The sequence below is a fragment of the Poeciliopsis prolifica genome, unplaced genomic scaffold (genome assembly GCF_027474105.1).
Source record: "Poeciliopsis prolifica strain line A6 unplaced genomic scaffold, Auburn_PproV2 SCAFFOLD065, whole genome shotgun sequence".
Classification (NCBI taxonomy): Eukaryota; Metazoa; Chordata; class Actinopteri; order Cyprinodontiformes; family Poeciliidae; genus Poeciliopsis; species Poeciliopsis prolifica.
This window is the reverse complement of record NW_026562440.1, coordinates 887,572-912,262: the sequence shown is the minus strand read 5'-3', so window position 1 is coordinate 912,262 and position 24,691 is coordinate 887,572. Positions and strand designations below refer to the sequence as shown.

General features: G+C 38.8%; 3 protein-coding genes across 4 annotated transcripts; 2 read left to right on the top strand and 1 right to left on the bottom strand.

The window, feature by feature from the left end:
- The first annotated feature begins 663 nt into the window (after window positions 1-663).
- Window positions 664-9,536, top strand: gata4 (GATA binding protein 4). The gene is made up of 6 exons (XM_055020128.1): window positions 664-1,372; window positions 5,091-5,257; window positions 5,355-5,480; window positions 6,279-6,360; window positions 7,155-7,318; window positions 7,443-9,536. Exons 1-6 carry the CDS (start codon window positions 853-855, stop codon window positions 7,566-7,568), a joined length of 1,185 nt encoding a protein of 394 aa, XP_054876103.1. The 5' UTR covers window positions 664-852; the 3' UTR covers window positions 7,569-9,536.
- On the bottom strand, window positions 7,675-12,727 carry LOC129351150 (uncharacterized). The gene is made up of 4 exons (XM_055019973.1): window positions 12,651-12,727; window positions 12,332-12,442; window positions 9,836-10,772; window positions 7,675-7,680 (listed from the first exon to the last, which is right to left on the bottom strand). The coding sequence occupies exons 1-4, from the start codon at window positions 12,674-12,676 to the stop codon at window positions 7,675-7,677; spliced, it is 1,080 nt and encodes a 359-aa protein (XP_054875948.1). The 5' UTR covers window positions 12,677-12,727.
- A 5,596-nt stretch (window positions 12,728-18,323) lies between these two features.
- fdft1 (farnesyl-diphosphate farnesyltransferase 1) lies at window positions 18,324-24,483 on the top strand. Of its 2 annotated transcripts, XM_055020124.1 has the most exons (8): window positions 18,324-18,523; window positions 20,443-20,540; window positions 21,113-21,296; window positions 21,436-21,564; window positions 21,935-22,126; window positions 22,532-22,708; window positions 23,341-23,493; window positions 23,575-24,483. In XM_055020124.1, the coding sequence occupies exons 1-8, from the start codon at window positions 18,425-18,427 to the stop codon at window positions 23,794-23,796; spliced, it is 1,254 nt and encodes a 417-aa protein (XP_054876099.1). In that variant the 5' UTR covers window positions 18,324-18,424; the 3' UTR covers window positions 23,797-24,483. The 2 variants fall into 2 exon arrangements, with proteins under 2 accessions (XP_054876099.1, XP_054876098.1); XM_055020123.1 differs by lacking the exon at window positions 18,324-18,523 and having other exon boundaries at window positions 18,560-20,540.
- Window positions 24,484-24,691: the final 208 nt, after the last annotated feature.

The window sequence follows — 24,691 nt, the reverse complement described above, 5'->3', positions numbered from 1 at the left end:
CATATTTATGACAACGTGATGCAAATGTCAACGTGCCACGTTACTCACCTGAACAGCCTGCAGGCCAAGACGTGTCCATTTTCTGGACAAAAAGATGAGCTCAGTGTCAAATTGGACTGGAACGAACGACCGAAAGATTTAGATATAAACCCTTCATATTATGTTGTATTATCTATTTATACAGCAAACACAAAAGTCTGCCGATCTGAGTGCTGATAAAAAAATAAAAAATAAAAAAAAAACATCCGGGCAAAATTGCTGAAACTCCAAACTTTACTGATATTTCGGCGACAAATAAGATTAAAATATGTTGGTCAGAGGTTAAAATCGAAAACATTTGTGGTTTAAATGAATGTTCATCTTTTTCTAATCCTTAAAAAATGTATTCCATTACTTTAGCACAAAATATTTCAAGCTTTTTTTAAAATTACAAATATGCAAAAATACTAATCAGAGAACGACTAATTAAATAAGTAAATAAATAAATAGAGGGAAATCATTTCCGCGTAATAATAAGGGGGAAAAAGTGCCATGAATTTGCATAATTTGGCTTAAAGTGTGTGTTTGAGTGAGAAAGAGAGAGAGACAGAAACAGAGAGAGACGGAGCAGATAACAGCTGGATCTTGATTCAGTTGGATAGTGTCGTCCTCCACCTCCTCCTCTCTCATGCAGCCTATCGTCTTCCTGCCTTCAGAGCGATTTTAATTTTCTCAGTAAAGTGGTCGCTTCGCTGGACTGCAGCAGATCAGATCTGAACCAGGACAGGGGCGTCAATAAGCCAGATAGCGCGCATCGCGGCGAGAAGCAGGCTTCTCCAGATTCACCTCCACGGATGACCAGCTCCTGGGAATATGTACCAGGGCATTATGACTACCAACCACGGATCCTCTTCCTATGAGGCCGGCTTTCTCCACAACGCCTCGGCGGCCACCTCTCCGGTTTACGTGCCCACCACGCGGGTCGTCACCCCGATGATCCCCGCGCTGCAGTACCTCCAGACGCCCGGCGCCTCGCAGCAGGGCAGCCCGGTTTCGAGCCACTCCGTCTGGGCTCAGCCGGGTGCAGACCCGGTGCCCTCCTACAACCACTCCCCGGTGTCTCCGCGCTTCTCCTTCTCCACCAGTCCGCCGCTGTCGTCCGGTGTGGCCACAGCCAGGGAGGCGGTGTCTTACACCAGCCCGCTGAACATCTCTGCCAACGGAAGGGAGCATTATGGTCCGCGGGGCCTCGGCGGCTCGTATCCCAGTCCCTATTCGGCCTACATGAGCCCGAACGTCGGAGGAACGTGGCCGGCGTCCCCCTTCGACAATCCGGTGCTGCACGGTCTGCAGACCGGCGCGTCTCCTGGCACGACGAGACACCCAAACATAGGTGAGCGCCAGAAAAAACAATATATTTAAATAATAACAAATTGTACGGACATATTTTGAATCTTGATGTTATTTTTTATGGCGTTTTTAATGTGAAGAAAAATAAATAAATAAATAAATAAATAAATAAATAAATAAATAAATCAACAAACAAGCAACTTCCCCTCCCCCCTCTCCTCCCAAAAATATTAAGAAATTAAAATATATTTTGTACATTTGTGTCTCACAGGAAATACTATCAATAATAATAATAAAAAACAAGATATAACTTATGGTTAAAAATGATTTTAAATCTATGTGTTTCGTTAAAAGTTTTTTTTATTCCCACATATAAATATGAACATTTCGTAGAAATTAGTTAAAGAACAATATTTTAAAATAAAACAAAGCAGAAAAAAACATTTAGAGATTAAAATGTGTTTTGATAGTTGACTTTTATGCAGAAATATTATTTCCATAAAGAAAACGCTGAAATATGCCGTTCAATTATTGCTATGAAAAAAAAATGGCTGACTGATTAATACAAAATGTAATAAAACAAATGATGGTCACTGTAATTGATAACAATAATGAAAAAAGGAGTTGGGGGGGAAAAATCAGTTAAGCAAAGAAACGTGCATTTTAAACGGGGACAAAATAAAAGCGATGCGGAGATTGTGCGGCACAATGGACATTTTTATGCGTGATTTAAATATATTTGTGGTGCAGATAATTTTTTTTCTTTTTTCACGCATTAAAAATACTGGACATGATATTGGCAAAAATAGCTCTGAATATTAAACTGTCATTTGCAGAGCAAAGGCGTGAATATTAATAGATAGAATTGTCTGAATCTTTTTAAACGAGGCTTGTGGAGTTTAGAGTCTGTGGATTTTTTTTTGATGTGGCGTTTCAGATCGCTTCAGGTCGATCAGAGAGCGAAGAGAACAGACATGAAAATGCAACTAATAATTTTATTTAAACCTGCATTTTAAACTTGGAGAATGTTCAAAATAAAAACATTTTGTTTCGTATATTTTGCGCTGGGTGGGATTGTTGAGTCTGAGATTTCAAGACTGTTCAATTGGTGTAAACAGCTTTTAATACCTAATCTTCTTTACACTTCGTTTTTGTTTTTTTCCCCACCGTTGTGTTATAATAAGGGGGCAAATTATTCCCATGTATTCGTTTAGCTGCTGTTTTTTTTGCTTCTGTTCCAGTGTTGAATAACTCAAAACTGCATTGAGTGACGCTTTAAAGCATTTGCTAATATTCTAATCCACCTCATTCCTTTCTGGATTGTATTTGCTCTATACTGTCTGTTAGTGTTTAAGCAAGTGACCTGGGATTATTTAAGGTTCCATCTACAAGGCCCCCCAAAACCCCCCATGAGCTTAAAGAGAAAAAGCTCAGCTGTGTTACAGTGTGGGAGATAACTACATTGATCCACTCTGGTCGGTTCATCTCAATGCACACACACTCGTTAATAAAATAAAATAAAATAAATAAAATGACTATCTTTTTTTTATTTGCAGCTTTTGCACACAGTCACAACAAATGACATCAAGTCTCAGTCTGATTGAGAAGCATTCAGTGGGGAAGTTTCTGAACGCTTCCTATTGTTGTTCAGGGGAGAAAAAGGAGGAAAAAAAAGTCTTATCTGATGAGGAAACATGAAAGTAAATGAATTCAGTGACCTTTGCATGAGACAGTATATGTTTGTTGTTTCTTTGATCCTTGAAATATTGAAATTAAGTATATAATTTGATGTAAAAGAAACAAAACAAGATAAATCAATTAATCCGTCAATGAACTTTATTTATAAAGCTCCTTTCATACTAAAAGCAGTGAATAATTATTTCTAAAGAGAATTTTTACATGTTTTAATTAGAAATTGCTTCCAATGTGTTTTTGTTTCAGAAACACATAACAGAGACATTATTATTATTATATAAATATATACAAAAAACAACATTTAATATCAAAGTTTAGTCATCCTCAAATAAGATTTAGTCGAGAGTGTAAAAAGATACAATGTAGTTATAATATATGCTCTATATTATTCCTAAAATATATCTAAAAAGAAAGGTGGTGTTGTTATTCATTGTTTCTTTTTATTTCATCCAAGATAAAATGAAAATCAAACAAAGCAACTCCTTTACATAATAAATAAATTATAATAAGAAATCTTCATATATTGACTATGTCCAATTATATACATTTATTTGAAAGTATAAATGTACTTTATACATTAATAGAGAGACTAACAACATCTTCCTATTATGTATTAATGGCAATATAACTTTATTATTACTATTCTTCTTCTTTTGCTTCTTCTTCTTATTAGTATTATTATTGTTGAGTTAATGAGTCAACAGTGTTAGAAACATTTACTATGCATAACACCTAAAAACTTGGATTGAATTATTGAAAAGTAGAGTATGTTTCACTTTATTTTTCAATTGCTGAAGCACAAGATAAGAAATTATTAAAATCGCCCATTCTGGTTGTTAGAGTTATTTTATCCTTTCTTGAAAAAAAAAAAAAATCATATCACTTTAAAAAATTGTAAAACAATGTTTTAAAATTGAAAGAGAAACTTCTTAGAACTAATTTAATTCTCCTTAATGCAAAATTCAACATAAACAAGTTGATTTTGTTGTTTAAATATTAACCACAAAAGGTAAAAAAAAAATTGTCTGCATATACCAAGTCAAAATATTTGAGGTCTTTTTTGTATCTCTAAAATATGCATCCAATCATCCAATTTATAATTAGCGTCGTTCATTTCCAGTCTCAGATTCATCAAAATTAGACTTTCAAAACTTTTTATGCAACTCACACTCAGTAATTTGTCTGCATGGCAGTAACTTCTACTCTGTAACACTCTGTGTAGCTGTTTATTTCCACTTTCACCTTTGGCCTCCTGAAGTGTTTGTGTGGATGTTTTTAAGCTGAGACCTGATAAAGACGCTCTCTGACACGTACGCTATCAAATACAAAAAGGCATCCATTCAGATAGAGGATTTCTGCTGTGCATTGTTCTGTTTTCGCAATGTTGTGTTGGCTACATGTGCTGCCTATAGCCCAAGGTTAACTCGCCCTGCCGGCTATGCTTTGGCTCTCAGCCTTGAGGAGGCCCCTCGTACAAGCTCTGCTGCACAGCCAGAGGAGGGAGGGATAGACACAGGCCTGATTTATGCTATCTGAAGGAGGGCCAATAATGCACCTTGAAGTGTGCAGTTAAGAAGTCTTCATGTAGTGGTTTAAATGTGGTTTAAAATTCACGGTCTTCCTAATTTCTGCAACACATCAAAGTGTTCTTGCTGGTGGTATGAAGGTGGTGCGAGGAGAGAATTTCCAAACTGTCTCCTCCACTCTGCAAATTGATGTCTCCTTTTTCTAAATGGATAAGTGGTTCCTGGGAGACACTCTGTTATTTGGCAAATGAGAGGGTGGAGATTACATTTATCAGATGTTTGGCTATCTGAGAGGCCCGGGGAGAAGGCGATGTGATGGACGTTTGAATTTGATGGAGCTCTATATACCATCTCTATTTCCAGCCAGGTTTTTATCTTAAAGCGAGCAGTGATAAGGAGGGATTCCATTCAGGCTGCTGCTATGTGGTGGGGGGGGGGTAGAGATGCCTCCTATTGGTTTATGTATGCCACTGCGATACCCCCGACGCCCCCCAAAAAACGACCTTTCCTACTCACATTATCTTTTTAACATGCCTTCAGATTTGTTTGATGACTTTGCTGAGGGACGAGAATGTGTGAACTGTGGTGCAATGTCAACTCCCCTCTGGAGGCGCGATGGCACCGGCCACTACCTGTGCAACGCGTGCGGCCTGTACCACAAGATGAATGGCATTAACAGGCCGCTCATTAAGCCCCAAAGACGGCTGGTGGGTGACCACACAATAAATGTTCTTCACCTTCATCTTCTCGCTCATTCTCCCTCAGTATCTTTGTTTGATGAGTGACGCGTTTTGCCTGTTGCAGTCTGCCTCGAGGAGGGTGGGCCTGTCCTGCACAAACTGTCATACCACCACCACCACCCTGTGGCGACGAAACGCAGAGGGAGAACCCGTCTGCAACGCCTGTGGGCTCTACATGAAACTCCACGGGGTAAGAGGAGCACATTGATAATAATAATGGGGGGAAAAAACAAAAAAAAACATAATTGCCATGCTTTTTCATCTTTTGTCACTTTACAACCTAAACTGAAAGGTATTTGTCTGGATTTTATAGGACAGACTAATAGAAAGCAGTGCATAATTTTGAAGGGGATGGGAAATGCTTTTCAAACTGTTTCATCCACAATGCTTTTAAAAGTCTGGTTTGTTTTCAACCCTGTTTACGCTCTTTATTCTACCGCAGACAACTATATCTACAAGCCAACTGACTATTAAGTAGAAAAACAAACATACGGAAGAAGAGTCCTTATCAGTTTTTTTAGCCTTAAGGTAAAACACTGTGAGTGATGGCGAACTAATGCTGCCCATTACCCTGATAATGACCATTCCCATGGTGAAACACAGTGGGGTCAGATCATGCTCTGGGGACACTTGTCCTTAGTTTTTTTTGAGCTTGAACTTCTTTTCAATAAACAAATAGCAAATATTTTACTGTTTTGATTTGAAATGGTGGAACGCTGACATACCCATCAAAACTTGATGTTATCTACACATATTTGTTTCCGCAATGAACGATGGTTCTTTACTCAAGAGGGTTGACTTTGTGTTTCTTAGTCACATAAAATCTCTTCAAAATAACTGACGTTTGTGAAGTAAAGTGACAAAATGTTGGTTCAATGGGTAAGAATATTATTGGCAGACACGGTGTGTAAAATCTACAAATTATTTTAAGGATTTGCAAGAATGGTCTGCGCAGATAAATTCATTCTGTCTCTTCTCGTCTCTTCAGGTCCCCCGGCCTCTTGCTATGAAGAAAGAGGGGATCCAGACCCGCAAACGCAAACCTAAGAATTTAAACAAGTCCCAAACAGGTTAGCTTCAAACGCACAAGAACTGATATGAGACTTCACCAAAAATAAACTGAGGAGCTTCTACATCCTGTCCAAGATCACAATACTTTTTCAAGGTTATAATTTACACCATATGTTAACTAAGCCTGTGTAAAAAGACACACAGGCATTTTCCTAAATTTGAACCAGATTTAATTTTCATGTTTTAGGTCAATTAGGATTACCAGACTTTTTCTGTACATTGTCTCAAGCTGTTCTCTTCTCATAGTCTCTTGATGCGCAGTTATAACACTGACGCCACCGATTGGAGAAAACGGTGAAGCCAGCAGTTCTGGGAGAGTCCTCCAAACTCACCAGCAGCAATCAGCACATACCTGGTGCAGCTGCATTTCTGCTGGACTTATCATACAAAATACGTTTCAGTTCAGTTCAATTCAGTTCAGCTCCTAACAATGGTTATAAACAGCATGAGTAGCCCACTTGTGACAATGTGCAAAAGGTAGCTTCTTAAAGAGACAGAGGGAAATATGCCTGGAAAATACAAAATGCAGCTCAAATAAACCCGTCAGAAGCTTGTTAAGGCTAATTTAAAAGGAACAGTAATCTCAACAATTTCTAATTAGAAGAAATAACTAAATACTTCCCTAAAAATATAAAATTCTTATTACATTTAGCTAACAGAAATCAATGTTTAGATCATTCTCACTGATCTAAAACACAAACATTTTAGTCTGGTTTGATTTCACAAAGTGAGAAATTCAAGAGCAAGCAGTTGTAGATATAAATCACATCCATTGTTCTGCTATACTCTGTAGGAGCTCCAGGCACTGAGGGGGCTCCAGTTACTCCAAGCAGCACTCCCCGCTCCTCTTCCTCTTCCTCTACAACATCCACCTCCAGCACTGCAGTGGAGCCTCGCCAGATAAAGACAGAGCCAGAAAATCACAACTTGTACACACACCACGGCCCGCACACACAAGTAAGCCACTTTGACAACTACGTGACGTTAGCTTTTGGCCAGAGAGAGACACGACTGCCAAGCAGACTCTGATATGATTTTCAGTCTATCAAATGTTTCTCACCACTTGTATGTTTCTCCTCAGATTTCAGCCCTACCTGCCTATATGGCAGCCCAGGGAGGCGCCATTCCTCTGAAGATGTCTCCAGGTGGACACGGTGGATCCTCCAGCTCCAAAACAGAGCCTTGGAACAACCTAATTATGGCTTAGGAGACCTACAGCTCTGCAACTCAAAAAACTACCTATGTACAGCGTCCTAACAAAACTCTCCAGGAAATGCTCGATGCACCGTTTTCTCCAATCTGGAGCATCGGTGTCATGACTGCACACCAAGACACGATGAGAAGACACCGACTTGGGACAAAGTACAATTAAACTGGGATTATAAAGGAACATTTTCGAACTCAAACTTTTTCCTACAAAGCCGGTATGGAAGCACAAACTGCCTAAAAGATACTGAAACAGTACATGACACTTGAGAGAAACATGAGAGACTTAAGTGTAAGTACTGCCTTCATAGCTTTGGACATTGTTTTCTGGATGTTATGGACATCCGAAACACAAATACAGATCAACTTTGTGACAAAGGTTACAAACCAGAGGTGCCACACCAAGTGTTATCAGGGTCAGTTTACAGGAAAATAGTGGAAGGGCAATATTTTATTTCTAGCAAACTTTCAAATGATCCATCTGGGAGACTGTGCTAATGATATATTAGTATAATATTGTATTAGCAGGAGAATATGTGAAAGCATTTAACATTTTATATCCTAAAAAAAAAGATAGATCATTAACCTCAACAATCACAGAGATAGCCTGAAATTGTGCTAAGTGATGAAAAGGGCAGCAACTGTGATATTTTCTTGCATCCCTGAAAATAATGTGTAAAATAAATCCATCTTTTATTACAGTAACAAAAACTCGATTTAAGGACCTACATGCAGTTAGCTTAAAAAAAAGACATTTAAGTCAACTTTTTCAGAGTGGGGATGTTTCCCAGCTTCACTCACATCTGGAGCAAAATAAATCATTCTTAGATTTGAAAGGACTCTCGGATGAAAATATTCCTTCAGACCCACAGTAACAATTTCATTGAACCAGAAGCTGTTTTGAGTCCGAAAATGTTGTAAAACATGTCTTTAAATGTTTGAAAAAGTGTCCGTTCAGACATGGATAAAATGTTAAAATGAGGTTCAGAGATGGTAAATCAAAGAAAGAAATACATCGCTCCAAAATAAATAACTAAAATAATTGCATTTGTTAAGCATTAATATATTTGTATTCTTTAGAGTATGAAACAAGAAAAAAAAAGTCTGGAAAAAAAACAAATGTATTCCTTACTTTATTTGATTTCACAGCCAGACCTTTGGAAATTATAAAAGCAAACTTCACATTTTTAAAATCTTTTCAACAGAGGAGGAACCCTGGCTCATCTATCAGAAAAGCGATTGCTACGGTTATGCATCACAGCAATTGTTTATAAGTAAAGAAGTAACAGCAAAAATCATTTAAGATGCACAGCATCCAAGAAGATCTAAAAGTTTTTTAAAAGGAAAACAAAAATCAGTTAGAAATTGTGAAACACTCAGCAAAACAACCAAGGCAAAAATAAATGAATACAAACTATTCCTGTAAATTCCTCCTACTCTGCCTCATCCGTCACTCCTCACCCTAAGTATTACCTCAGCGAAAGTGAAATACGGCTTAGTGTAACAAGAACTCCTTCGTCGTGGCTCATTGGCTGTAGTTCCTTAACTGCACGTCACGTCTGAAAAAAATAATGAAGACAAACTACCTAATGAGAGCGTGACAGCAGGCACACAGCTCCCTCTGCTGGCTCAGGATCAGATCTGCATCTGCTAGTCAGTAGCAGATGCAGATCTGAGTCAGTAGCAGATGCAGATCTGATCCTTGAAATGTTTGTGGGAATCTACATTAAAATTCACGTCCTATTGTAATGTCGTTATTGATGAGTAAACTGTACAGAATAGTTGCAATGCTTTCTAATCTGCTGCTAGCGAGAGATAACCGGCGTAAATGTGGCACACTGTCATATGTAATTACAAGAATGAGAAATGTACAAGCTTCTGTAAAAACATCACTCCACTATAATCATATACTCTGTTATTTGTGATATATTGTAAGCAAATGTAATAAAGGGAAAGCATTTTGACGTAATATGAGTGACGGGTGAGATTTTTGGCAGTTTTCAATGCACGACAAGGATTCTTAGCACTACTATTATCTTTATCTTTACAAAACCCTGAGTTTTACTAGGAATTTTAAAACTTCAATTTTCCGATTTGCAAATATGCTTGTGTGAGCCTGTGAATGTCCTCAACAAAAAGCCGAACAGTGAGTTGATTAAACTCATCAGTCAGCTTTTCCCTGACAAACTCTGCACACCTGTCCTTCACTGTCTCCCTCCAGCACTGTAGAAACCTGACTCTCATTTCTTCCTGGAGGCCTTCACATACCTCTGAACTGAAAGCGTAACCGAGTGAAAACACCTTTCCTTTCTCCAAATGCTCGTCTAAGCCTTGATTTTCTCCTAAAAGCAAGGACTCTGCTGCTTCCGCTACTGCATTCAGCTCCTTTATAAGGATTTTTTTCTCCTCTTCCTGTTTGGACTCAAGTATACTGTTCATATTTTTGAAGTAACTCTTTTGTTCCTGTTTTTCTTCTGTGGTTATCAAAGGAAAGTGGAGCTTCTCACCGTTTAGTAAGTCCTTAGCAACAATAAACACAGTTACGCACAAAGGACTGAGATCATCGATCTTATCAACTGATTCAACGTAGCTCCCATAGTCCACACTTTGAGTTATAATTTCCACTTGTCTGGAGTTGACTTCCTTGAAAACATTTTCTTTGTTTCCTTTAAAGCCCCAACTTCTCACATAGCCAATATAAGTCTTTACTGCAAACATGCTCCACCAGTCTCGGGCCCTACGAACGAGGTTTAGCATGCATGGGTCCGAATTTCTTGCCAAACAAGGACTGTTCATGGTGAAAATATACACAGTCCAGCCTTGAGGGAAGTCCTCTGCCTCCAGAAGCTCTTGAGTTTTTGTGATGATGATGTCCTCGCTGTGTTCTCCACTGTTGTAGTTAGGATAATAAGGCCCGTACATGATGACCTCTTCCTGTTTTTCAATGACTGCCCACGAGTGTTGCTTGTCTTCCCTGCCATATTCATCCGTGATGTCTTTGTGAAAGGCTAAAAACTTGCTGTTCACCAAGTGGTCTAGGAAGACGTCGCCCCGTTTGGTTTTGAGACACTCCAAAACTTTCTGCACGGAGCTTTCTGTGTCGGCCCATAGCCGCATCACCTCCAATAGCTCCAATGTGTTCTGGTGATTGATCTTCCACCTGTTCACACATGCGTCGAACAACCAGGTGGAAGAATTGTTTGTCCTGAAAAACAAAATAGTAATTTATTCAACTATTTTGTCAGTTGGCCTGCAGGTTATTCATCAGCATATTTTTTATTGCTAAGTTAGTCAGAGTGTTCCTTCTTTGGGTGCAATCTCTTTTTTACTTACATTTTGTGTCCCCTACGTTGCCATTTAAACATTGCTAACCTCAGAAGAAAACTACATTTTAGATTAAAGACGATCACGATCTAGAAAGCGTGGTAAGCGCTCACATTTGGTCCCCTTAGTCTAAATAAATCAAAAATAAAATCCTGTCTCCTAATAAGAAAAACACGGACTATGAACTGTGTGCAAATTAATTTAGGCAAAAACAAACCTATAAAGGCAACCGCGGTAGAACAGATTATGGAACAAACTTCATCACAAAAAACAGTTGTATTTTTTGTTATGAGCCAAATGGTTGGTTAATAAGGGCTGTATTAGAAAAGGAGGACCGGCCGCTACAACTGAAATTACCTGGCATTTGGTTTCTTATGAATTTCTGGTTAATGTGCTGGTTGTTCTATTGCATGACGTGAAGACACAACCTTCAAGTTGCTGAAAACATTAGGGTGTGGTTACTTCAATCACACAGCACCCACACCGTGCTGAGTGATCTCTTTATGTACTTCTTCAACGCCACAGAAACTCCACATGTCTTTCTCTGTCTTCACAGATTTTGAAAAGACTCAGAGTTCACACTAACATGGCTAAATGTTTAAGATCAACCACCTAAATCTGTGGAGGAATCACAGTCTACAGGATTTATCAAACAACTAAATGCATTAAACACCTAAAGACACTCTCACTATAGAGATAGTTTGCTGCAATAAACAAACCAGGAAGAGGTGATAATTGAAGGTAATTAGTATTTGGGCAGATTGTATTACTGATACCCTCCATAAGATAAAAGGGATGCAACTTAAACTACTTCCTTGAATTGATTCTTGAATTGATTCGTCAGGATCCCGGTTTGTTCAGTTGTTTTGGAATTTGATTTATTTCATCAATCTGTGTTCCTTAGTCTATTTTTTAATTAGATTAATCTTGATTTGGCTCTTCTTTAGTTCAGTCCTTCTTAGTCTTTCTAGTTATGTTTATTTGTTCTAGTTATTCTTTGTACCTCTGGTTTAATTGTTTCTTCAGTATAGTTATTCTTTAGTGTTACATTTATAGCCATTTTAAATAACTTCAAGGAAATAAAAGCACTTGTTTGTACCCATTATCTCCATGTGTGAGAGATTGTCAGAATTCTTTTTTCTAAATCATTAGGAATGAAAACATAATAATATTTCTGCAAGTAAATAATATGGAGGTTTCTGTCTGATGGTTTTAGATGTGAATGTCACAATTATAAATCTGGAATGTTGGATTTTGACTTTCCATGATTACGATAACATCATACTGTATTCTCCTACTTTCAAACTAAATTAAATTAACTTGAGTCGTAAACATGATTTGCGAAACCTTCACAAACCACGTTTTTATGACAAAAACACACCACATCGTTCTACAAATACACGACGGAAACAGTTTTCATTCAGATTAGAGTGTACTCACATCAGTCTGTCTGAATGTGCAGCTGAGTCCGACCAGCCCATCAAGCATTTTCTCCTACGGAGTGGAAGCTGACCATCACACCCAAGTAACAGATGCCGCTTACGACTAAACCTGGACGGAAACACACACATGTCGTTTCAATGAACAGAGCCGGCGAGAAGAATATGTTCAGAAAGTCTTAAATTATGGCAACAGGGTTGTGGGCTGACAAGAGGAGAGAGATGGAAGTGAAGATTAGAAGAGTTAAAGGCTATTTCAGCATAAATATTACGAAGACAGGTCTATTGTTTTACTAAACTCAAATATTTAGTTTACTCACATGGGAATGTCCATTCTGCTCTTCATCTACTGAAGTATTACTCTCAGGTTCTCTTGCTGCTTGCAAATGCTGAGCCGCTTCCTGGACTTCTGCTAAATGAAGTGAGAACTATGCTTATTATTTTGCTTCTGCCAGCCCAAAGCTCCACCTCTGATGAACACACACAGTCCTACAAAAACATCCTGCAAACTGTTTCTATAGTCGCTCTGTGAGTTTGTGTCAACTACACTTTCATCATCTGTGTGTGGTGGTCCTGTTTGTAAGGAGTAAGGTGAACAGTTCACAAAGCTGTGCAGAAAGAGTAAATCAAAACCACATTTTTCTTTCATGGGGACAGTGAGGCGACATCAAAGAAAAAAGATTTAAAGAGAAGATAAACTGTGACAAGTCACAATGATGAATGGATGTTCATGATGAAGGTTGGCTGTGATTCAGCTTTGAGCCCTTGAGGTAAATCCTGCACACAAAGGCTATGCAGTGGTATGAAATATGGCTTTAAGAAATTTGATTGTGAGTTTTGTTTGCTGTTAAACAGTTCAAGAGAATTTTTTGTCCTGAAAGTAAAACCTCAAAATTATTTTTCCTAAAATAAATAAATAAAAACTCCTCAGTGGAGCAGGGGCAGTATTTTCTTTCATCTTTGAAAATTTATCTAATTAAAATGGGGAAAACATGTTCAGACTGAACTGTACAAAGAGGTTCTTTGGCGTATGAACAAAAATATGCTGAGAAACATGTTAGACAAGATCTGGCTGCAAGTTGATGTTTTATAGTGAAAAGAAAAATAAATGAAAAAGTACTGTGATTAATAGCAGTCTTGAACAGTAAAATTTATTATGTTTTCATTATACACAAAGTCACAAAATAAACTGACAATTTATCTCCCTCAGCAAAAGGCTTGAAAGACAGCTTAATTACTTTCTCTGAGCTGCTGACTCTTCTTTTATATTTAAGCACTGAGCTTTGGCTGCATCAGGACTTTGGCATTTTTTTCTTCACTCTGCAGGCTTTCCTTTCTCTAGCTGTCATTGTGAATGCCGTGCAGTTATTGGTGCAACTTTACCTTACCACTCTGCCATGGCTGTCTGTTAAAAAGACGTCTCTGCGCTGGGCCTTTTCCCCTTCGCAAAGAAACTTTCCAAAGATCTGATCTGTTTCTTGCTCATTTTGCTGCTTGTGGGCTCAATGTTGGCAAGATGTAACCAAGAGAATCCAGTCAAAAGGATTTTCAAAATAAAAAAATCCTCCAGACTCAAATAATGCATAAAAATAATAGAAGTATTTAATTATTTCTTGTGCGACCCGGTACCAATTGGTCCACAGACCGGTACCAGTCTGCGGCCCAGGCGTTGGGGACCACTGCTCTAGAGGAAGGCTTGCTGCATTGTCAAAGATTCAAACCAGTTACATCCCCTTCCTTCCATAAGCAACCTTTTACCCCTCGGCTTTAAATTATACAATTAAATTAATTTGACTATATGCAATATTATATTTAGGACGGGTTCAGACTGTATTTGTTATGATTACATCATTAGATTGTGTTTCAATTGAATTTCACTGTTTTGAATATGAATTTGTATTCAATAAAATCAGAATCCAAATTCTGATTTTGTAAACAAATTGTCTTGTAAATTACTTCCAGGTGGCATTCTTTTGTTAAATAATGCTAATGAACCAAATTGAGCTTCATTGCCCTAATGTGAAGTAAATTACAATGTGATTATGAGATATATTTTACAGCTACAGTACCACTTTTCTCAGGGTAGTGGTGGAAGTAGGTTTTTATGAAATTGTAATGTGTAGATAAAATACACAAGAAGGATCTCAGTTATATGATTAGTTTTGATTTTGGTTTCTTTCTTTTAATTGTCTTTTTTTTTTTTTTTTTTTTTACAATGCAAATAATGTGAATAAAGCCCGAGCACTGACAAAGACTTCTGAGAGAAAAGACCCACTGAAATGTCCGAAATGTAAAGCTAAAGGTTATGCAAGTAACCCAGGACGCTGTGGGCACAAAGGCATAATTTTCATTTTAGGAATATGTCTAAGTATACAACTTCAGAAACAGACAGCTTTCACCTACTGTCATTTCTTTTTGTGCAAAGACTTTATTAGATACACCTTGTAAAACGTTTGTAAAAATCCACCAATTAAGACTATGCATTTACACATTTAGATGTGGTGAAAATATCTCGGAACCAGCAATCATACAATTTATTTTGCAGCTATGTAGAGAGCCTACAATTAATCATAAAGATCATGTGACAGTAATCACATCTGTAATATGTTTCAGTGTTAAGTGTTACTTATTAGACTGGCATGTTTTTTTTTTTTTTATTTCTTCCTTGTTCTTTAAACAAAAAGTGATTTCAGCATATTTGCAGAATTTTCTCTAGCTTTGACACAGCTTTGAATAGTTTTTTTCTTACAGTTTAAATGTAATGATCTGTAATAAATAAATAAATAAATATATTACTACAATGAAACCACTGTTACTTATGACATTTTAAAAATATGGACAATTTTCATTTTAAAAGCAAATAAGACAAAACAACTTGATGTGCTTGGGTGCCTAGGTCTAGAGTGGAAACAGTAAAATGGCAATTACTTGTTTAATTATTTGCAACCAAATCCATAACTTCAGGTATAGAATAATTTTACTTGAATTCTTTGCATGAGTGGATTACTTAGATCGTTATTCAGATCTGTTGAGAATTTTTACGCCAAATCAAAGGCCCCATTAACATTTAAACAACAAAAAACAAAACACTTTGATGACTTTAATAGCTATTTTACTGACATAAGACCCACCATGGTGTGGGGATATGATCTTGATACAATTTTTATCCTTTAATATGAATAAAGCATTGTTTCCATACAGCTGTCTACCTGGATGAGCTCCCATGTGCTCATCCAGGTAGATATCAAACTCGTGGGAAACTGAAACTGAGACGTATGAAGTATTCATAAATTTGAAGTATTCACAAGAGTTCCGCATAGATAATTACTCTTAGTAATAGTTTTGTTTCTGGGTTTTGTTTTGAAGGAATTTTATTGATCTTGAACTTAAACCCTGAAACATAAAATATAAAATGTCTGGAGCATGAGTCTTTATTTTGAATTGCGGTAGATCAGAATACCTATACACCTTACATATACACTGAGACATGATGCATTGTACAAGAGTGCTATAAACACATCTTACAGACATAAACTTATTTTTGGCACTAATGGAACTCAATATGGAATAAAGCATGGAGGAATATTTATATTTTGTTGAAATAACACAAAAAAATCTAAGGCAGTTTTGAAGGAAAAGGGAAGTTAACAGGTACTTGCAAATATGTTGTGAATGTTCTTTTTCAAGTATTGCATTTGATCAAATTAGGTAAGGGAGAAGAGGAACATTCTGTCTAACCTGATTTAAAACAACCTTGTTCGGTTCAATCTTCATACTGTGGTGGATAATCCTGAATGAATTGTATTGCTTTCATATGTATCAGTTGTCGTGCCCCGTTTTCCCCATATCCTGCCTACCACATTCTTTCAGAACCAGAAGACAACTTGTCACCTCTACTGCCAGATTTCAAAGAATCTTTCTCTGATTAGGCAGGTTTGGGCTTGTTGAATTTCCTCTGAACTAATCTTCCTTGGTTATCAAGAAAACCAATTTCTCCAAAACAGAAACATGAATGAGAGTCATTATCATCCCAACTCCTATAAGTTCGTGGGTGAATAACCATTGTCTGCAGGTTGTGGCCTTATTGTAATAGAAAAATACCTACACGTACCAGCATGTGTGTATGTGCATTAGGATTTTTTTTTTTTAACCCACTCATTTAATTTATTTATTCATTTTTGAAATTCAGGTCAGACTGTGTTAAAGATAACAATTGTTGTCCTACCTCTTATGTTTGTGCGTTTGATATTTTCACGTACAATTTGTATAATTGTATACCTACTCTGTATTTGTGTTGGTTTATGCAGGTATTGTGTAAGAGAGCATGTAAAGGAGAAAGTTCTATAAGATGGGAAGCAAAAAACTGATTTCGAATGTCTGTGCCCTACATGTTTGGACATCAGAGCTGTCTGTAATCTAGTGGCTTGTTTATGTGCTACGTGATAATCAGGGAGCTCAGCTTATCTCAGTGTCAACAAGCTTTAGTCCACAGTTGGAGGCAAGACACTCCCTGAAGCCTCATTTAATGGTTGACTATTAGCATTTATTTAGAAAGTAGAATATTATTTTTCACCCCTTTATGCCAAAGTTGTAAAAGCAAATAATGTGTTTATTCATGTTTAAATTTGGTTGAATTTTTCTCTGCATTTCACAGTTTATCAGTGTGTGAACACTTTTGAAATAACAATTAGTATCAATGACCGGGCAAACTAATTTATCATATAATAGCAAGAGTGGACTTCTACACTAAATACATATTTACCAGTCACTCAATTAGATACATGTTAAGTTTTTTGTGGCACAGAGTCAAAAAGTTGTCCAAAACATCTGGTTGTTGCTACATTATTAACCTATGTAGGAGTGTCTGTTCTTTAGCAGAGTTAATTTCCCTACAAACTGCCTGCCAGATGGATTTATTTTCTTACACAGATGCCAAATTTGAACATATAATATGAAATTGATACCCATCAAACCCCAAAAGTTTCTTCTCACTTTGTCACCAAACACTGAACTTGTGTAAATTGTCCCTTCAGTTTCCTGTTCTTACCTAACAGGGGTGGCACCTGGTATGGTCTTCTGCTTCAGGGTTTGATGTCCATTCAGCGGTGGTAAATATTACACACATAGACCTTAACAAGTGGTTATTTAAACTGCTGTTGCTTTTGTGTCATATCAAAATGACTAGTCCATTTTCATCTGACTGCTAACTAATTGTTCCAAACAACTGCTGCTCACTGTATATTTTCTCTCTTGTAGAGCATTTTCTGTAAACCCCAGCGATACCTGAAAACAAAACATTCAGAGGGTAATTAATTTGGGAAACACCCAAGTCAGCACTTTTGCCAATCTTACTTAAATCGTATTTTTCCACATTTTTATGTCACACAGCAAGTTGTCTTCACCATATGTTTTATTATTATTAAAAGTCTAACTTTTAATAATAATAATAATAATAATAATAATAATAATAATAATAATAATAACTTAACTGAAAGTGAGCAGCTAAAATATCCCTGACCTCTGCTTTTATTATTATTTTTTATTTTTTTACAGAAAATAGGACACTGAAGGGATCCAGACTCAATGCTTTTTGACTATGCAGCAAGGAACACAATAAATAAACAAATAATGATTATAGTGTTAGTATTACATACGCTTTTTTCCCCAGAGTTATGCTGGTGCTACTATAACGTTGAAAAGATACAAAGTGTCTATACCACAGTGTGGTTTAATTATATGTTTTAATGGCCTGCCATACAGGCCGACTTCCGTCGATTTAAGTATTATTGCGCAGGAATGGGTTTTCTTTCGGACGACCGACGGGCCAATCAAAAGGTGCGCTCAGATGACACTTTGTTGGGGCGGGCATCACGCCAGACGCTCTGGTCGCTCAATGGACCTTTCGCTGTAAACCCATGACGAGCCAGCCAATCGGGAGCGTCAGTCCACATGACGCGCTTCAGACGGAAAACGTCATTCACCTAATGGTGGTCTTCCGACAGCTGCGTCTCAGCTAGGAAAGCGCCGATGGAGAGCGTCTGTTCAGTGCTGCGCATCAGTCTGCCAGAGTAAGACCGGGACAACCCGCGACAACATGGACATCCTGAAATCGCTGGGACATCCGGAGGAGATATTTAACTTGTTTAAGTTTAAGATGGGAGGATGCAGAGCTGTCATGCCAAAGTTGGATTATGTGAGTAAAATAAGAGCTCAGTACTGAGACAGAGGCTGCACTACAGAGAGGCTGGATTCATCATGGGGATTATGCAGCACGTCATGTTCTGCTTTTCAGAACAGCTACAAAATATATATATATATGCAAATCATAATAAAATGAACGTACAGGTAAGAATGTAGGCCTGCTGCTTTGCAGTGCAGTTAGTTGCGCTGTCCAGTGTGGAATCAAGCAACTAATGGGACTTTGTCAAATTAGATCTGTGCTCTTACCAGACAGAGGTGACCACTGACGTAGGATTTAAATTGCATAATGAGCTTGGAGGGTTCACCACTAAGGGGAGATGATAATCCCACAGTTTAAACACTAATGTGACCTGAAAAGAAAACCAGGCTGCAAAAATGTCTTGCAACAGTCTCCGATTTTTGTTGCTGGCATCTCAGCGCACGATAGATGTCACTGCAATGCAGAGACTGTCGCACCAAAGAGTGCTGCATCCATCTAAATGTATCCTGGCAAATGAAGTGACCCGGATTAATCTTAACCCACTCTAAAGGGATGGCATTGATTGGGTGGCCTTTATTTCAAGCTGGAGCAAAAAGCCACTCTGATTCCCTTTATTAACAATACCAAAGGTAAATGTGGAGCAGAGATCACTGAAAGAAAGGTAAGCCACTGTATTCCACTATTAAGGCCTTGAAAATATTAGGAACTTTGGTTGACACTTATCTAAACATAGCATAAACTTGTTTGTTTGAAAGGGTGACGGTCTGTTTTAGGCTAATGTTACCTATATTTTAAATAAATAAAAGTCTGCTACTTACAATGAAACTTTTGTGCTCTTGTTGCTTTGCTCGGCTGGCAAGCTTTATGAAGATGCTGAAATAATTCAAAATAAATAATTAGCACCTGCCTGCACAACCTGGCTTTCTTAAAAGCTCACAGAATATATTGAGTTGCACCTGAAAATACAACAGAACTTTTTCTGAGTGCCCTGTGTTTCATCTTATTTACTGCACTGCGTTTCAAGAAAAAAAAAACACAAACGGATGTAGTTCCCACGGTCTTCCACAAGGTGTCAGCAAAACACTGCCCCTCTTAGTTCTGCTTTTCGATCTGTTTGTCACGATTCGTTTTGCAGAAATAAACACTCGTCTTGCAGCGCGTCGTGTACTGTAACAATGCTCACGTTCTTTCAGTGATGATAACGCTAAAACTAAGCACCGCTTTTCCACATATTATTTGCGAAAGTATCAGTTGGCGGGACAAGGTTTATTTTAAACCTGTATTTGCTATAACAATTGATTAAAAACATGTCCTACAACCCTGCAGCAGTGCATCCTGAATATCTTTTTGACGAACGTTAGATCTAAATTGATCTTGTTAAATATTTTATGAAGTTTGATTAGGAAATAACGTTGCAGCTGCTCGTGTTTTGGGTTGAGGGGTTGGGGAAGTGTGTCTTAATCAAAACAACAGATCTACAAACGCTCTGCGCCAGCTGCGCTCTGCTGAAGCAGCGACAATCTTGCTTATAGACCTGCGGCTCGACCTCACGCCCTCCAAAAGATTTTACAACGCGCTTCGACCCCTCTCTCCGCTCGCTTGTCCTCTACATGGACTCCGGGTTTGTTGCTCCCCCAAGCAGCGTGGCCTCCACATGGACCGTGTCGTCTCCTAACTGCGGGCTCGGGCTCTTCCCGTCGGGGTTTTTTCGTATGGCCGGAGCCTGCTGCAAATGTCCGGCCTCTCTGTCCGTGTTGAAGCGCTCCCTCTCGGTGGCGCCGCGAGGCTGCGGCTCCTCTCCCCCTCGGTCCGTCCTGCAGGGCTGGAGGAGGCGCGGGGAGAGGGGCCTGCAGGAGGCCACCAGACCCAGCAGCGCCCTCAGAACCGCGGGTTTCTACCGACAGACAGCATTTCTTTGTCTCTCCTGCCAGGAGTCTATGAGCGACAGCCTGCGGACCTGCTACGTATACCTGAATCAGACCAGCAGGAGCTTTGCGGCCGTGATTCAGGCACTGGACGGAGAGCTGAGGTGAGTCAGAGCCGAACTGGCTGCAGGTGAGGAGAGGTGTGTCTGCAAAATGTCCCACAACGTGATGGCTGCAGCTTGGATCTTCCCTTGAAACGCCAAGGTAGATTTTGCGTGTATTTCAGCCATATTGAGTCCTTCAGTATAAAACTTGAGGCATGTGGAGACATCTGCAGCTCCTGCAGAAGCAATGTTGTGTTTGTCAGCTCCTCCTGAGGGACGCGTTGCCTCAATTTAACGTTTATAAAACAGCCCCAATAAATCAATAACTCTTCAGTTATTTGCTATCCTAAATAAGAGTGTACTTTGCACATTGCTTTGTCAAATCCTATTTGGCTGCAGCAAAAACATCAGTTCACGATTACCCAATATAACGTTCTCAAGAACTGGCTTAATCATTTATTTAAATAGTTTGAAAATTATGTGAATATTAAACGGTAAATGTCCAACTAGTCTGTTTCCTGTCAAAACTAACAAAGAGTTTATCAATGATTGTTTTGGTCTGTCAAATTCCAATTAAACACATTAAAGTTTGTATTTGTAATCTTGCAAGTTTTTCATTTATTTTGATCCAGACATGCGGTTTGCATCTTCTACCTGGTGCTTCGTGCACTGGACACAGTTGAGGATGACATGACCATCCCTTTGGAGAAGAAGGTGCCCATGCTTAACAATTTCCACACGTACCTGTACCAGGAGGAGTGGTGCTTCACTGAGAGCCAGGAGAAGGACCGTCAAGTTCTGGAGGATTTCCCTACGGTCAGTGGCCCTCAAACATACACAAAGAAAGCCATTCAAACCTCTGCAGAGGGATTTCTTCATGAGAGAGTTGATGTGCATTTGCATTAATGCCGTTCATTAAGAGTAACTGTGGTTGTCCTGGATTGTTTGAACCCAGATATCACTGGAATTTAGAAACCTTGCTCAGGAATACAGAGACGTCATATCTGATATCTGCCACCGGATGGGAGTCGGGATGGCTGAATTTCTGGAGAAGAAGGTGGGATCCATGAAAGAGTGGGACCTGGTAAGTGTTATCCATGTGTCACAGTTATGTTAGAAGCAAAACAGCAAAATAAATTACTTTGAATGTATTCCTATGCATGTTTGATTTTATTATAAAGGTTCTGCCTAATGATTGCAATAGACTTTTGGTGCTGGCAGCTGATCATTGCCTTATCTTTAATCTAGCATGTTTTGAATTCCACACACGTTTTTTTTTCCATTCTAGGAAAAAAGTTACATCAGATTTAGCAAGTGTTTGTCACTATGTGAAATAAGCTGAGAACTAATGACTAATCCAGAGGCAACATAAGGTGACCTATTGGCTACAATGGTATTATTAGTACATCACTATAATGATAACAGCCTTGTTGTGTGTCTTTTGATCTGTGCAGTACTGCCACTACGTTGCCGGTCTCGTCGGCATCGGTCTGTCGCGGCTCTTCTCTGCCTCCCAGCTGGAGGATCCAGAAGTGGGACGGGACACGGATCTGGCAAACTCAATGGGCCTGTTCCTGCAGAAAACAAACATCATCCGAGACTATCTGGAAGACACTCAGGAGGGACGGGCCTTCTGGCCACAAGAGGTATTGACAACAACAAAAACGTCAAGTTAGATTGAGTTTGTCAATCTAACTGGATAAAATGAACCTACAAATACAGTTTTAGTGGCTTTAGGAATGTGAGTCATTTACAAAAGATGCCCACTGAATTGAAATAGTTTTATTTGTATCATAATACATATAGATGATTATTTTTTGCCCACTTTTACACTTTGCAATTTGCATATAGGTTAACAAAAATGTCAATCATCTGACCAGAGCACCACGTTCTACATATTTTGGTGTTTTTCATACATGGCAGCAACAGGACTTGATATGGCTTCATCCCAGATATTCCTACATGATCTGTGAATCTTTTCAGTTTTTACCAAGGGTCACGTTGACTGCCGAAAATGTTATAAATGACATTTCTTTTGCGTCACTGTGCAGGCGTGGAGCCAGTTTGCGAGTCGTCTGGAGGATCTAGCCCAGCCCGAGAAGCTGGAGTCGGCTCTGTCCTGCCTCAACCTGCTGGTCACTGACGCTCTGCGTCACGTCCCCGACGTCATCGCCTACCTGTCTCGGCTGCGCAACCAAAGCGTCTTCAATTTCTGCGCCATTCCACAAGTAAAGATCATTTGGTCTTCTACTGAAATAATATGGCGATTTCACTTAATGTCCAGGTGTTTCACTCTCTGTCCTGGATACATTGTCTTTAAAGTTACTTTAAACTAAAGGAAAGGTTTGACAACAAAAACTTGTTTGTAGATTTGGAATTGAACTTTCAAAACCAGTAATAAGCACTATTATTGGTGTATAGTAAGCTGGCTACTGCAATATAAAGTGCAGTAGCCAGCTTACTATACAATGTCAACAGTTCACTGGGACTACTTTATGCTGATTTCTACGATGTCTGGAAACTTTTGTAAAGCCAGAAGTTTGTTCTTTATAAGGAATATTCACTTTTTAAACAATTTACAGACTTCTTGCTGGAGCAGTGTTTAAAAACATCTGCCCTCCTTATGGATATTTCAGCTCTAGGAAAATCCCAGAATAAAATACAAAGAGTTGTTGATATTTTTTCTCATTGGTTTCACAACAGTAGTGACATCAGACACCCAAGTGAAGACTGTTTTTCATGTATACGTATGTTAAATAGATTTTTTTTGGCTTGCATTAAAAAAAATCTTTTTGGACGATGATTCAGGCAAGCACTTTGATTTTGTTGACTGAAAAGATGTAATTCCTCTGTCAACCAGGTGATGGCAATAGCTACCCTCTCTACGTGCTACAACAACCCGATGGTGTTTCAGGGTGTGGTGAAGATCAGAAAGGGACAGGCTGTCACCCTCATGATGGAAGCCACCAACATGAGAGCAGTGCAGACCATCATCGCCCAGTACAGCCAAGAGGTTTGTAGGTTCCCTTAGTCTTTTCTCTGCTGGCTTCTGCCACGTGAACCTGTTGACCCAAATTCCTCTCTCTTCTTGCAGATTTTACAGAAGGTCTCCCTCACCGATCCGACGCGGGACAAGACGCTGCACATCCTGGCTGTGATCCAGGAGAAGTTGGCCCTTCCTCAACCCGACCTCGGCTCCAGGAACCACCACTTGTCTCCTATGTACCTGTCGGCTGCCATGCTGCTGGCCGCGCTGAGCTGGCAGTATCTCAGTACGACAGCTGCCCAGGCACAGGACACGGGGGACATGCAGTGACTCTTTTCCCGATTAGAAAACCCCGGTCTTTTCCTGGATATCTAGTCCTTCTGTTCCTTGGGGAACATAAGGAACGTCTTCCCACATTGGAGTCTCACACCGGCTGTTAAAGAACCACAGACTTGTTGAACTTTGGGATTCTTTTTGCAGCCTGATCTAAAAAAAATTCTGCGGTATTGACAGGTTCTCATCCGTTTTGTGTTTACTGCAAAAGGACAATGTTAGGGTTTTAGACAACAGCTATCAACCTTTGTGAAGTTCCACTGATTTTTGTTTTCTGAAATTTTAGCTTTTTGTGTCCTTGTTGAATCCTCACTGTGAGAAAGACTTGAAAGTACATCAGCACTTACACTGTTGGATCACATGGACATATTCCAATAACCGATTTAGAACATTTCCTGTTTCGTTCAGTTTTGACTTTATTCAACAATATGTGGGAAAGATCTTTCTGCTAATTTTATCAGTCATGAACTAAAAAAAAATGGAATAAAGTGAAATATATTTTAAACAAAAGGAATTTGTTGGCAAAGTGTCCTTAACAGCTTTGGTGAGTAGAAAGGCTAGCGCAGAGTGACCTTGTACAGAACCAAAGGAGGGCTACAAACATTGCTATGTAATGTGTCATTTTCATTTGTATATATTTGAAGAAATAAAGATGCTGAAGGGTGCAATATGTGTGAAATCAGAGTATGCCTGCACTTCTGTTTTGTTTTACTTGAGTCAAAGATGGAGAACCTTGTTAAAATGAACCTACAAATAAATGATGCAAGTATTTCAGCCACAGGCTGTGGTAATAATCCAGCTGTATTACTTCACTCTTGTTTAGGCCTGTCACAACTTCCATAATGTTGACATCAGCTATGTGAAAGGGCTTTGTGGGACCATCCAGAACGGA